This window comes from Somniosus microcephalus, chromosome 1 (genome assembly GCF_052327205.1).
Source record: "Somniosus microcephalus isolate GS21.2 chromosome 1, FLI_Smic_1.0, whole genome shotgun sequence".
NCBI lineage: Eukaryota > Metazoa > Chordata > Chondrichthyes > Squaliformes > Somniosidae > Somniosus > Somniosus microcephalus.
Window position 1 is genome coordinate 54,550,844 of NC_140987.1, and position 15,265 is coordinate 54,566,108.

At 45.1% G+C, this 15,265-nt stretch overlaps 1 protein-coding gene across 5 annotated transcripts in view; it reads right to left on the bottom strand.

The window, feature by feature from the left end:
- sorbs2b (sorbin and SH3 domain containing 2b) overlaps positions 1 to 15,265 on the bottom strand; it is a 308,730-nt gene that overhangs the window by 126,118 nt on the left and 167,347 nt on the right. For 4 of the 5 annotated variants that reach the window (XM_085981513.1, XM_085981502.1, XM_085981522.1 and 1 more), the window contains one exon: positions 4,254 to 4,319. The exons of the other annotated variant lie outside the window; for it this stretch is intronic. In XM_085981513.1, the coding sequence (XP_085837639.1) occupies positions 4,254 to 4,319 (66 nt within the window). The remainder of the gene's footprint in view (positions 1 to 4,253; positions 4,320 to 15,265) is intronic. 5 annotated transcript variants of the gene reach the window in all.

Here is a 15,265-nt window from a genome sequence, read left to right on the forward strand (position 1 = left end):
AGATGAATGCGTGGCTGGAGAGATGGTGTAGGAGGGAGGGCTTTAGATTCCTGAGGAATTGGAACAGTTTCTGGGGGAGGTGGGACCTCTACAAGCCAGACAGGTTGCACCTCAACAGGAACGGGACCAATATCCTCGCGGGAGGGTTTGCTAGTGCTGTTGGGGAGGGTTTAAACTAGCTTGGCAGGGGGATGGGGACCCAAGTATAGAGTCAATAGGGAGGGAAGAAAAACTGGAATTGGAAAACAAAAACGTAGAAAGTAAATTGGAAGGACAGAGGAATAGTAGTCAACAAGGAGGTTTACCTGTACTAAATGGTATATACTTCAATGCAAGGAGTATAGCGAACAAGGCAAATGAGCTGAGGGCACAGGTAGATACTTGGGAACTATGATATTATAGCTATTACAGGGACGTGGCTGAAAGAGGGGCAGGTATGGCAGCTCAACATTCCTGGTTACAGGATTTTCAGACGGGGTAGAGAAGGAGGTAAAAAGGGAGGGGGGGTGTCACGGTATTGATTAAAGAAACTATTACAGCTGTGAGGAGGGATAATATGTTGGAGGGATCATCAAATGAGGCCATATGGGTCGAACTGAAAAGCAAAAAAGGGGCGATCACACTGCGGGGAGTGTACTACAGGTCCCCAAAACAGTGAGAGGGAGATAGAAGAACAAATATGTAGACAAATTTCTGAGAAGTGCAAAAACTATAGGGCAGTACTAGTAGGGGATTTCAACTGCCCCAATATGAAGTGGGATAAAATTAGTGTGAAGGGTATAGAGGGTGCGGAATTCCTAAAATGCATCCAGGAGAACTTTTTTAGCCAGTATGTAGCAAGCCCAACAAGGGAGGGGGCAGTTCTGGACTTCGTTTTAGGGAATGAAGCTGGGCAGGTAGAAGGCGCATCAGTGGGGGAGCATTTTGGTGCTAGTGACCATAATTCTGTTAGATTTAAGGTAGTTATGGAAAAGGATAAAGAATAAAAATTCTAAATTGGGGAAAAGCAAATTTTGCTAAGCTCAGAGGGGATTTAGCCATAGTGGACTGGAAACAGCTACTTGAAGGTAAATCAGTGTCGGAGCAACGGAAGGCAGTCAAGGAGGAGATCTGGAGGGTTCAGACCAAACATGTGCCCTTAAAGAAAAAAGGTGGGACTAACAAATCTAGAGCCCCCTGGATGTCTAGGGACATACAGGGTAGGATAAAGAAAAAGAGGGAGGTGAATGACGGATACCGAGGGCTAAAATACTCCAGAATCTTTAGAGGAGTACAGAAAGTGCAGGGGTGCAATTAAAAAGGATATTAGGAAAGCAAAGAGAGCATGAAAAATCCTTGGCAAGTAGAATCAAGGAAAACCCAAAGATGTTTTATAAATATACGTATTAAGAGTAAGAGGATAACTAAAGAAAGGGTAGGGCCTATTAGCGATCAAGAGGGTAATCTGTGTGTGCAGGCGGGAGACATCAGTAGGGTTCTTGATGAATACTTTGCGTCTGTTTTCACAAAGGAGAGGGGCGAAGCAGACATTGCTATCGGGGGGAGGAGTGTGAAATATTAGATGAAATAAACAGTGAGAGAGGAAGTATTAAGGGGTTTAGCAGCTTTAAAAGTGGATAAATCCCCAGGCCCGGATGAAATGTATCCCAGGCTGTTAAGCGAAGCAAAAGAGGAAATAGCAGAGGCCCTGACCATCATGTTTCAATCCTCTCTGGCTTCAGGTGTGGTGCTGGAGGACTGCTAATGTGGTACCCTTGTTTAAAAAGGGAGAAAAGGATAGACCGAGTAATTACAGGCCAGTCAGCCTAACCTCGGTGGTGGGAAAATTATTGGAAAGAATTCTGAAGGACAGGATAAATCTTCATTTAGAAAGACACGGATTAATCACGGATAGTCAGCACGGATTTGTTAAGGGAAGGTCGTGTCTGACAAACTTGATTGCATTTTTTGAGGAAGTAACAAGGAGGGTAGAGTGTTTGATGTAGTGTATATGGACTTTAGCAGGGCTTTTGATAAGGTTCCACATGGCAGACTGATCACAAAGTTAAAAGCCCATGGGATCCAGGGCAAAGTGTCAAATTGGATTAAAAACTGGCTCGGAGACAGGAAGCAGAGGGTAATGGTTGATGGGTGTTTTTGTGACTGGAAGGCTGTTTCCAGTGGGGTTCTGCAGGACTCAGTAATAGGTCCCTTGCTTTTTATGGTATATATCAACGATCTAGACTTGAATATAGGGGGTATGATTAAGAAATTTGCAGATGACACTAAAATCGGCTGTGTGGTTGATACTGAAGAAGGAAGCTGTAGACTGCAGGAAGATATCAATAAATTGGTCAGGTGGGCAGAACAGTGGCAAATGGAATTCAATCCGGAGAAGTGTGAGGTAATGCATTTGGGGAGGGCTAACAAGGAAAGGGTATACACATTAAATGGTAGGACACCGAGTAGTGTAGAGGAACAAAGGGACCTTGGAGTGCATGTCCACAGATCCCTGAAGGCAGCAGGCCAGGTAGATAAGGTGGTTAAGGCGGCATACGGAATGCTTGCCTTTATTAGCCGTGGCATAGAATACAAGAGCAGGGGGGTTATACTTCAACTGTATAAAACACTAGTTAGGCCTCAGCTAGAGCACTGCGTGTAGTTCTGGTCACCACATTACAGGAAAGATGTGATTGCACTAGAGAGGGTACAGAGGAGATTTACAAGGATGTTGCCGGGAGTAGAGAATCTTAGCTATGAGGAAAGACTGGATAGGCTGGGTCTGTTTTCCTTGGAACAGAGGAGGCCGAGGGGAGACCTTATTGAGGTGTATAAAATTATGAGAGGCATAAAGTGGGTAGAAAGGACCTATTTCCCTTAGCAGAGGGATCAAAAACCAGGGGGCACAGATTTAAAGTATTGGTGGAAGGTTTAGAGGGGATTTGAGGGGAAATTTCTTCACCCAGAGGGTTGCGAGGGCTGGAACTCTCTGCCTGAAAGGGTGGTAGAGGCAGGAACCCTAACCACATTTAAAAAGTACTCGGATGTGCACTTGGGATGCTCTAACCTGCAGGGCTACGGGCCAAGAGCTGGGAAGTGGGATTAGGCTGGATAGCTCTTTGTTGGCCGGCGCGGACACGACGGGCCGAAATGGCCTCCTTCCGTGCTGTAACTTTCTATGATTCTATCAACTAGAATGTTGCCGAATTTGGCTGCAATATCTGACTTCCAACTGTGAGAGCAGTCTGTTTGAAGAGGGAAAAAGAAATACTAGCTGGGAAACAACAAACCCAACTGACACCAGCTAGGCATGTCCTCTGCCTTGGGGAAAAAACACAAACTTTGCGAAATTGGGTAGTAAGAGGAGAGAACATAAGACCTACAGCTAGGTAGACTGAACCCCCACTTAAGACGCAGCAAGTGGTTAGGATCTGGAATGCACTGCCTGAAAGGATGGTGGAGGCAGATTCAATCGTGGCTTTCAAAAGGGAGTTGGATAAGTACCTGAAGGAAATAAATTTGAAGGGCTATGGGGAAAGGGCAGGGGAGTGGGACTAGCTGAAGTGCTCTGAGAGAGAGCTGGCACGGGCTCGACGGGTCGAATGGCCTCTCTGTGCTATAACCATTTTATGATTCTACGATGAGTCCCTTGCTCAAGGGGATTAGCGATGTAGACATGAAACAGGCACCAACCCCAGTAGAAAACCTAACACCTAACTATGTGCCATGCAAGCTCCTGTAATACACAAACATACATACAAAGAGAGGTTTAGAGTTAATAGCAGGGAGGTAAACGGTTGAATACAATGGACATCTATTTCTGTATTTATAGTCACTAACTGCACAGGTCCATTCACACAGCTAAAGATGTGCAGTGCCACTTCAACAAGGGTGGGAATTTCTTGAGAGCTATTCCCGTTCAGTCACCCCGACTGTGCCGGAATTGCAGCAGTTACTGTAGTAGAGCAGGAGCAGCTCCGAGGAGATTCCCGCGCACAAGGTTTCAAATCCCAAACGCAGGCATATTATTGCTCATTATTTTAATCAGATTTGAAGATTAAATTGCTCTTTTCAACCAACCCGCAACATGGTTGACACACTTCTAAGTTATCTAAATCAACAATACGTTGAGTAGAGGGAGAGGGTTAAACAGATATTAGTAGCACAGATTGATATTTTCTTTCAGGAGAGGTAGGGAAAGGAGTTAATGTTCTTTAAAGTAGGGGGACCAATTAGTGACGTGGATGGGGAAACGCTGTGATAAATAAGCATACGTGAGCTCTGGATCGAACGGCCTTGATGGATCGAATGGCTTTTCTTGCTTTGCATTTTCTTAAGTTCTTAACAGAAAGTTGCAAAATATGCTAATCAGGATGCATACAACTGAATAAGAGATCATTGTAACAAACAGTTGAGGACAATCTGGATTATATACCACACAATTTTCAGTCAGAAATTGCAAAGATAACACACACAACATAGGATGGCTGTGGCTAGATTCACAGAAGTGGTACTATTTCCATTGGAATGGACACTGAGGGGGCCAGGATTGAGGTATTCAAATGAATTAGGCTCAGGCAATATAGAGGATTACTCAGGGTTATTTGATTTGGTATAGGATAGCAAAACAAGGGGTCATAAGGAAGCATTACTTCACTGAGAGGTGGTCGGTTGTTGGAATATCGGGGGAGGTTGGAGGGGCAAGTAGCTTGGATCTTTTCAAGGTTAAATAATGGGACAGAAAACTGGGCAGACTCCCTTAGAGACATGGGATTCACCCTGGCCCATTTTCCACTAAGCATTGCACCCAGGTGATCCAATATATCCAGATGCAATAACAGGAAAATGTGTCTTTTTTTCCTATGGGCGCGATCTTGCCAGCCCTGGGTAAGCGGGTTTGGAGACGGGACTGCCGGGAAACTGACAGAATCTGGGGGCGGGAGCCCATCCCGCCCCCAACCCGCCTCTGTGCCATCTTCCCGGGAGGCAGGTACCCGACCCGCGCCGGGTCCTGTCTCCTAGAGGCGGGAAGGGGATTAAAGCCGTTAACAGGCAGATAAGAGGATTATCCCCATTTTACCCACACAAGTGCAGACTTCCCGAAGGCTGCGAACCCCGCCAGGGTCAGCGAGGCGAACAGTGGGTCTGCGGGGTGCAAAAGTGCGCTGTGAAGTTAAGTGATGGGTGCAAGTGTGGAGAGGTAAGTATGTGAGGTGAGTGAAAAGTGATAGAAAATGTTTACTTACCTTTGTTTCTTCCTGCAGGCTTCAATCGTTGGGGATGCAAAGAGTCTTGCAAATCACTGGCAGAGATGACAGATGGCTGTTGCATTCTCCAATGCAACAACCATCTAATTTCTGCTCACAAGAGGTTGGATGAGTCTTGAATACAAGAACTCATCAAACAACAGAGAATGTCAGTGTTTGACAGCTTTACAGAGCTGTCAAAAGATGACAATACATCTGTCAAAAAATTGACAGATGAAACGTCGTATGCTGATTTTCTCTAACGGCTTCCCCTTAATTGGCCTGCTAAACCCGCTGAGCGGGCTTAACAAGGTCAATCAAGGGAAAATAGTGTGGGTTGGCCAGAAGTCGATGGAGGCGGGACTAAAACCCGACAAGTGGGAGTCCCGCCTCCAAAAGTTCCCCATTGGCAAAATTCAGTCCTATGTTTCTGTGATTTTTTTGTCAATCTGATTTGTTCAATGTTTCTTTTATCTGAGATGCATGACTCAAAGTGTTAACCTCTATTCATCTATCAATGAATGTATGGACATTTCTGCACTATTAGAATTTGAGCTCCCAGCAGAAAAAAGTATCTTTCCATTACCTGGGAAACCTAATCAGAAGCACATTGATGAATTTGCAGCATAATCAATCCAAAAAGTCTGCAGTCTGCAATTCTGATCATTTTACCTGTGTTTGTGAAATGTTACATTGAGGACACAAGTCACGAGTGACCTTCTGCACTAGGACACAATCTTTTTTATATCCTCTTTATACCTTTGTATGTCTAAAAGCTCACAAAATGTTCTTGAAACCAATGGCAACATGGTGCAATAATTCAGAAATATATATATTTAATATCCAGAAAGGTGGTAATTTTCATCTCCAATATTAAAATAAAATTAGTGTATACTGTATTGTACATGGTGGGCAGAATTACAAGGCAGATAACCTTCTTCCTCAGTGCCAGCCAATCTTCACTTTCACTACACAACACATATGGACATTTATTACTGCTTAATTGGGAATTATTATCTTACTACTGAGCCTTTGAACTGGAATTCATGTTCGACTAGCTCCCTGTGCCATTATGAAAAGCACTTCGGAATGCATGCTATGCAATATTACTCTCTGATGATACAGCAGCTTTACCAGCTTGTTTTTGCCAGCTTGGTTTTTTTTTTAAAGAAAGCTTTGTTAGTATTTTTTTTCCCCTCATCTCTCCCTATTCATGTTGCTTCCAACATCTACACAATCCCTGTTGGAAGTGCAGGATGATCTAAACAGAAAAGACATCTCCACAGATGCTTTGGTTCTTTGGAACAAAGCAAGATGGGGGTCACTGACTGGGAATCAGCCATTGGCCTTGATTTTAACTCACCCTGCCTGGCGAAAACTGGTGCTGGGGGGACAGTTGATGTGGAGCAGGAGACATACCCACTCCTTTCCCACCCCAATCTAACCGACTGTAATTTTAAATTGCAGTTGGCAAGGACACCCACCCCCAACCCCACAGCTGGCGGGATCGTCTTTAAATATGCAAATTGGATTCTGATGATGTCATCATGGCCTGAACTGCTATTTTAACCCTGAGCAAGGGAGCACTGGTGGCTTTCTCGCCAGGCCAAACCAGTTGGGAACGTGATCAAGGACCAAATGAGGCCCAGAAAGGCAAGTTTTTAAAAAAAAATTAGGTTTCCTTGCGGGCCCCGGAGGAGCACTCTTTCCCACAAGGACACCTTGGGCCTCTCCTGCCCAGGTGCTTCCTTCCCCACCCAGATCTCCTCTGGACACCCACTCACCCGAGTGCCGGTTCCGTTCCCACAGGTCCCTGACAGCGGCCTCCTGCCGCCTGAATTCCCACTACCACCCGTCTGCCAGGCAGTGATGTCTGGCAAGTTCGGGTGGGAGTTGGGGCCCGAATAGGGAAATGAGGCCAGTGAGTTAAAATCTCTCCCGGCCTCGGCATGCAAATCTGTTGATCCCACCCCCCCCCCCCCCTTCCCCCACAATGCACTGATCCCGTTCCGGGTTAAAATCGAGGCCAAAGTAGCGCTGTGTACTCATGCGTAGGCCCAACGAAAGTGACGGTTTCGTGCATGCACTGCGCATGGGGAAACCGGAACTTCCGTTCCCTTGAAAGGGGTTGACAGGTGGAATGCGTGCGCCGGAGAGGCAGCGCGTGCGCATCGAACTTACTTTTTTTTTTGCTGGTTTATCCGGGAGGGTAAGTCTCCAGGAGTTACGCTTTTAAAAAGCAGGCGCAAGGCCTGCTTTTAACAAGGTAAGTGGTGAATTAATTAAAATTAACACATTTTTCCCCACAGGTTTATTATTTTTAAATACTTTAAAGGTAAGTTTATTTTTAGCCCCGTTAGAAAATGTAATTAATTTTTTCAAAATTTTAAATTGTTTAAAATAGTTATTTCATGTAATTTATAGTTATTTTAAAAATGTGATTTAAAAAAAAAATTTATTTGAAGTTTGAGTTATGTTTTGGGGCTTATAGTATTTATAAGTTTGACAGCTCTTCTTGTCAAATTTATGAATGAAGCATTCCTTGCTACCATTGGCTCTCCATGGCCCACGTGATCCCAGGGGACACTTCGAACTAACTGCGCCCCTGGGATACGCAAGCACTGCACGCCGGTAGTTGGAGCAGGCCCAGGATCGGAATACCACGCCAGCCCACAGCACAAGGGCCGGCGCGCGCAAGGTAAGTGCACGTCGGAGGCTTGCACCCGCGGGAAGCCTCCGACCTGAATTTCTGGGCCAACATTGTTAATATTTAAGATTGTTACTATTTAGTTGATCTTTTCTAAAATGGTGTTCTGCAAATCATAAAGCCAAAGATATCAAATATATTTGCAGGAGGGTGCAGATATAAAATTGCTATTTTTAGGAATTAGGCAAATATGAAACAAAATAGTGGCCCAGTATTTTTTTTTGAGAGAAATGTGTTAAATTGAGACACATACCCACACAGGTGGAAAGTGTGTCTTTTCTCAGCCTAATTTAAATTCTTCATTGAAGAAAAGCAAACGAGCTGATTTTTGAAAACATAGCCTCCAATTCTCATCTGAACACTGTAATGTATTATCACATGGTTTGTCACATGGTTTAATATGAGCATGCTTAGTTTTCTCTGGCCAAGTAAAGCAAGCTCCTGCACTAGCAACTGGTGTCTCTGTCCTTCATTTATTCTACCTACATTTTATATTTTTGGCAGCAAGAATGGGATCCCAAAGCCATTATTAGGGATCATGGAAGGACAGAGTGTTCAACCTTCGAGTGGAAAAGTTTATGGTGAACTTATGACACCTAAACTGAACTTTCGTGATGTTTTACTGTTAATGCTGATGCAGAATTGTCTGTGCTTTGCCTTCGTGTGTATGTATACACAGCAACAGTGGTGTTGATTCTCACAGGTACACAGGTAGCATGCTGAGTCACTCTTCGACGGGATCGGGACAATCATGGCCGCGCCTACGGGATTCATCGGAAGCCTCGGCATGTATGACCGAGCTCGCAAACTATTCAGTTCTTGCACTGAGCGGATGGAGATGTTTTTTTTAACGGCAATAACATTATTGAGACTGAAGGTGCAGATAGGAATGTTCAAGCTCAAATAAAAGTAATTCGTGAACGTAAAAAGCAATTTTTCTAATGGAGATTGGGCCAGATGTCTGTCTATGGAATGTTGACAAACCTACTTGTACCAGGGAAAGCGAAGGATATGTCGTTTGAAGACAGTCGAGAAACTCGAGGACCATTTTGACCCAAAGCCGTTAGAAATAGCACAGAGCTACAAGTTTGGTATCAGAAACCAAAAACAAAGTGAAACCATCAGTGAGTACATTGTAGCTCTTAAAAACCTGTCTTTGCATTGTAATTTCGGCACATTTTTGCACTGTGCGTTGCGAGGTAAGTTTGTGTGTGGACTGGTGGATGAGTGCACACAGACCAAGTTACTGAACACTCCGAACCTAAAATTTGACATAGCATACAAAATTGCCCCATCTATGGCGAATGCTAGGGAGCTCCGTCCAACTCAAGTGACTAGTGCAGCTGAGGTCTACAGTCACAAAGCCACCGCCAAACCTAAAGCTATGAGACCCAGTCAAAAGCATGTCAGTGAGAGCAGTTCAGTGAATTGTTATCGCTGCAATGGAAATCACTCACCACAGACCTGCCAATACAGAAATGCTAAGTGTTTTCACTGCCAGAAGCAAGGCCATATTTCAGCAGCTTGCAGAGCTAGATCTAAAGCAGGAAGAAGGAACCATTCTTGTGGCAATGCAAAGCAGCGACAACAAAAGGGAGGAATTCATAATATTGAAGAGAACACACACCTGATATTGAAGAACTAGGCATCTACAGTATCTATGCCACTAGCGTCAACGCTAGCAGTCTTAAGACTTCCGTACAAAACTTTTGATCAACGACCAATATATTGATGTGTATAGGCACGGCGGCGGACTGCTCTATCATGAGTAAGGACACATATGAGATGAAGTTTAATCAAATACCACCTACAAAGAATACCGTAGAGTTAAAAACCTACTCCTGAGAAATTCTAGAGACATGTGGACAAATGGAATGTACAGTTCAGCACAATGGCCAGTCAGTAAAGCTGCCTATTACTGTAGCGAGCTACAACAACAGGCCAACCCTCATGAGCAAAGATTGGTTGAGAAAGTTGAAACTAGACTGGCAAAACATCTTCAGTGTAGATGCTTCAAAGAAGCGACTTGACACAATGCTGAGCAAGTATAAAAGCATGTTCTCAGACAGATATGAGGGCATCACTGGGTATGACGCGCATATCCACATCAAGTCCAACATGAAGCCTGTCTATTGTAAGGCAAGGCCAGTCCCCTATGCGTTGCTAAGTCAGGTGGAGGACGAACTAGAGAAAGAGAGAGAATGGAGTGCAAGTAAAAACTGACAAAAATGAATGGGGTACCCCGATCGTGGTAATGCCCAAAGCAGATAAAGGTGTACGCTTGTGCGGTGATGACAAAATTACTATCAACCAAGCAGTTAAAGGCATGACGGTGGATAGGCAATGGCTAACATTTAAGGAACGAATGCATGAATTGCAACAGTTAAACATTCCTCTCTGGCGCAAAAACACAAAAGGAAAAGTGGCCCAACCATGGCTAACAAAAGAAATTAAGGATAGTATTAGATCCAAAGAGGAATCATATAAAGTTGCCAGAAAAAGTAGCAAGCCTGAGGATTGGGAGCAGTTTAGAGTTCAACAAAAAAGGACCGAGATATTGATTAAGAGGGGTAAAATAAAGTACGAGAGTAAACTTGCAAGGAACATAAAAGCAGACTATAGAAGCTTCTACAAGTATGTAAAAAGAAAAAGATTAGTGAAGACAAATGTAGGTCCCTTACAGTCAGAAACGGGAGAATTTATAATGGGGAACAAGGAAATGGCAGCAATTAAACAAATACTTTGGTTCTGTCAAATAACTTCCCAGAAATGCTTAGGAACCAAGGGTCTAGTGAGAAAGAGGAATTAAAGGGAATTAGTATTAGCAAAAAAAAGTGCTGGAGAAATTAATGGGACTGAAAACTGATAAATCCCCAGGGCCTGATAATCTGCATCCCAGAGTACTAAAAGAGGTAGCCAAGGAAATACTGGATGCATTGGTTGTCCTCTTTCAAAATTCTATAGATTATGGAACAGTTCCTGCAGATTGAAGGGTGGCAAATGTAACCCCACTATTTAAAAAAGGAGGGAGAGAGAAAACAGGGAACTACAGACCGGTTAGCCTAACATCAGTAGTAGGGAAAATGCTAGAGTATTATAAAGGATGTGATAACAGGACACTTAGAAAATATCAACGGGATAAGACAAAGTCAACATGGATTTATGAAAGGGAAATCGTGTTTGACAAACCTACTGGAGTTTTTTGAGGTGGTAACTGGTAGAATAGATAAAGGGTGAACCAGTGGATGTGGTGTATTTGGATTTTCAGAAGGCCTTTGATAAAGTCCCACATAAGAGGATAGTGTGCAAAATTAAAGCACATGGGATTGGGGGTAATATACTGACATGGATTGAAAATTGGTTAACAGACAGGAAACAGTAGGAATAAATGGGTCTTTTTCGGGGTGGCAGGCAGTGACTAGTGGGGTACCGCAGGGATTAGTGCTTGGGCCCCAGCTATTCACAATATATATCAATGATTTGGATGAGGGAACCAAATGTAATATTTCCAAGTTTGCCGATGACACGAAACTAGGCGGGATTATGAGTTGAGGAGGATGCAAAGTGGCTTCAAGGCGATTTAGACAAGTTGAGTGAGTGGGCAAATACATGGATAAATGTGAAGTTATCCACTTCGGTAGGAAAAACAAAGGCAGAATACTATTTAAATGGTGATAGATTGGGAAATGTTGATGTACAAAGGGACCTGGGTGTCCTTGTATACCAGTCACTGAAAGCAAACATGCAGGTGCAGCAAGCAGTTAGGAAGGCAAATGGTATGTTGGCCTTCATTGCAAGAGGATTTGAGTACAGGAGCAAGGATGTCTTACTACAGTTATACAGGTGTAAGAAATCACAACACCAGATTATAGTCCAACAGCTTTATTTGAAATCACAAGCTTTCGGAGCGCTGCTCCTTCGTCAGGTGAAGTGGAGAGATGCATAAAAACACAGCTTATATAGTCAGAGAATGTCAGATGTTTACAGGTAATCTTTCTAACTGCCATTTATCACACCTCGGCAGAGAGATAATCACAGCAATCAAAGGTGTAAATGGTGTCCAAACAGGTCAGTCAGGAAAACATTACATCAAAGAACAATGAGGTGGGGTCACAAGGGGTCAAGTGTTGCAGATGCTGGGGTCTGTATGAAAAACAAAAAAAGACAAAAAACATTTTTTTTGCTGGAAATCACAGCAGGTCCGGCCGCATCTGTGTGGAGAGAACAAGCCAACGACGACTCGAGTCTGGATGACCCTACGTCAGGTGGGGTTACGTGCAGCGTGACATGAATCCAAGATCCCGGTTCAGGCCGTCCTCATGGGTGCGGAACTTGGCTATCAGTTTCTGCTCGATGATTTTGCGTTGTCGTGTGTCTCGAAGGCCGCCTTGGAGAATGCTTACCCGAAGATCGGAGGCTGAATGTCCTTGACTGCTGAAGTGTTCCCCGACTGGGAGGGAACACTCCTGCCTGGCCATCCGGATGAACGCACACCGCGCAACAATCGCCAGGCAGGAGTGTTCCCTCCCAGTCGGGGAACACTTCAGCAGTCAAGGACATTCAGCCTCCGATCTTCGGGTAAGCATTCTCCAAGGCGGCCTTCGAGACACACGACAACGCAAAATCATCGAGCAGAAACTGATAGCCAAGTTCCGCACCCATGAGGACGGCCTGAACCGGGATCTTGGATTCATGTCACGCTACACGTAACCCCACCTGACGTAGGGTCATCCAGACTCGAGTCGTCGTTGGCTTGTTCTCTCCACACAGATGCGGCCGGACCTGCTGTGATTTCCAGCAAAAAAAATGGTTTTTTTGTCTGTTTTTTTGTTTTTCATACAGACCCCAGCATCTGCAACACTTGACCCCTTGTGACCCCACCTCATTGTTCTTTGATGTAATGTTTTCCTGACTGACCTGTTTGGACACCATTTACACCTTTGATTGCTGTGATTATCTCTCTGCCGAGGTGTGATAAATGGCAGTTAGAAAGATTACCTGTAAACATCTGACATTCTCTGACTATATAAGCTGTGTTTTTATGCATCTCTCCACTTCACCTGACGAAGGAGCAGCACTCCGAAAGCTTGTGATTTCAAATAAAGCTGTTGGACTATAACCTGGTGTTGTGTGATTTCTTACATTTGTCCACCCCAGTCCAACACCGGCATCTCCACACTACAGTTATACAGGGCCTTGGTGAGACCACACCTGGAGTACTGTGTGCAGTTTTGGTCTCCTTACCTAAGAAAGGATATACTTGCCATAGAGGGAGTGCAGCGAAGGTTCACCAGACTGATTCCTGGGATGGCAGGACTGTTGTATGAGGAGAGACTGGGTCGACCAAGCCTGTATTTACTAGAGTTTAGAAGAATGAGAGGGGATCTCATTGAAACGTATAAAATTCTGACAGGGCTAGATAGACTGGATACAGGGAGGATGTTTCCCCTGGCTGGGGGCTCTAGAACGAGGGGTCACAGTCTCAGGATACAAGGTAGGACATTTAGGATTGAGATGAGGAGAAATTTCTCCACTCAGAGGGTGGTGAAACTGTGCAATTCTCTACCACGGAAGGCCGTGGAGGCCAAGTCACTGAATATATTTAAGAAGGAGATAGATAAGATTTCTAGACACAAAAGGCATCAAGGGGTATGGGGAAGAGAGCAGGAATATGGTATTGAGATAGAGGATCAGCCATGATCATATTGAATGGCGGAGCAGGCTTGAAGGGCCGAATGGCCTACTCCTGCTCCTATTTTCCTATGGGGGAAAAATTGAGTTGTGCTCCATTTGAAGCGCTAACTTCGCTACTTTTAGCGCCCTGGAAAAATTAGCGCCCCCGTGGCCGAAATTGAGTGGTAGCGCCCCAAGAGGGAAGCGGGGCGCTACTGGAAGCGTCCTGCCTCCCTCTTGGGACGTTGCGAGGGAATATCGTGGCGCTACGTGTGCGGTATTGCAGGCCTTCCTCCCCTTCTTAAATGGGAGGGGCCTTGCACAGCACGACCCGGGGCCCAGCTGGGCCATCGGGGCTCGGAGTGCCGGGCTCATGGAGTGTAGCCGGCACTCCGCCTGGGGGGGGGGGGGGGGGGGGGGTTGGCGGCGGGAGGTGGTTGGTGGTGGTCTGGAGGCTGGGGAGGCTGTTGATGGAAGTGGGCCAGCAACAATAATGGCTGCCCGGCACCTCGCCTTTAAATAGCGCTGCCCCGGCCACATAGCGTCCGGCAGTAAGTCAGGGGGCCCTACCGAAGATCGTGGCCGGGGCACTGTGCACGGTGATGACATCATCACCGGCGGCGCCACACCCGGGCGCTAGTTGCATTGCGCCCCGTTAGCGCCCTCTGAGGGCGCTAACGGGAGGCGCAAAGCAACCAAATTGTTCCCATGTTTCTAGTTGACGATGAACAGTACCTGTTACCTACATCACAAGATTTGTATGCAGCACTCTCTGGGTCAAAGGTTTTCTCCAAGCTTGTCCAGTCACATGCTTACGCTCGGCTGAATGTTGACAGAGTGTCAACAGTATCTCACTATCAACACACACAAGGGGCTGTACTCATACACCAAGCTGCCATATGGTGTAAAGTCCTCCCCAAAATCTTCTAGGCTACAATGGATAAGATTTTTCAAGGAATTCCAAATTGCTTATGCAATCAAGACGATGTGCTGATTGCAACAAGCAGTGAGGCAGAAAATCTAGAAGTGTTAAATATAGTGCTTCAAAGGTTGAATGCCCACAATGTCAAATTGAAAAGGAGCAAATGTGCTTTTGTGCAGCCCGAGGTTGTGTACCTTGGTCTGAAAGTTGATGCAAATGGTTTGCAACCAATTAAGGAACAGGTTGATGCTGTCATCAATGCTCCAAAGTCTCAGAACGTGTCTGAGTTAGTGACCATGTTAGCTCCATTGAACAAGCTTCTCAAGAAGGATGTCCAGTGGAAGTGGGCAAAAGTGCAACAGGAAGCTTACGTCACTTATAAGGGAAGTCTCTCTGGCAATGCTCTACTTGTGCACTACGACATAGTCCATGAGCTTAAGTTAGCGTGTGATGCTTCTAGCTATGGTGTGGGAGCTGTCATTAGCCACGTAATGAATGACGGCCAAGAGAAACCAATCGCGTTTGCATCACGAACCCTCACAAAGAGCGAATGAAACTACACGCAAATTGAAAAGGAAACACTCGCCATAGTGTTTGGAATCAAGAAATTCCAACAGTTCCTGATCGGCAGAAAGTTTACCCAGATAACCGATTACAAACTGCTCCTAGCAATATTGGGGCCCAAATCTGCCATCCTTGCAATGGCCGCATCAAGAATGCAACGTTGAGCAGTGTTAT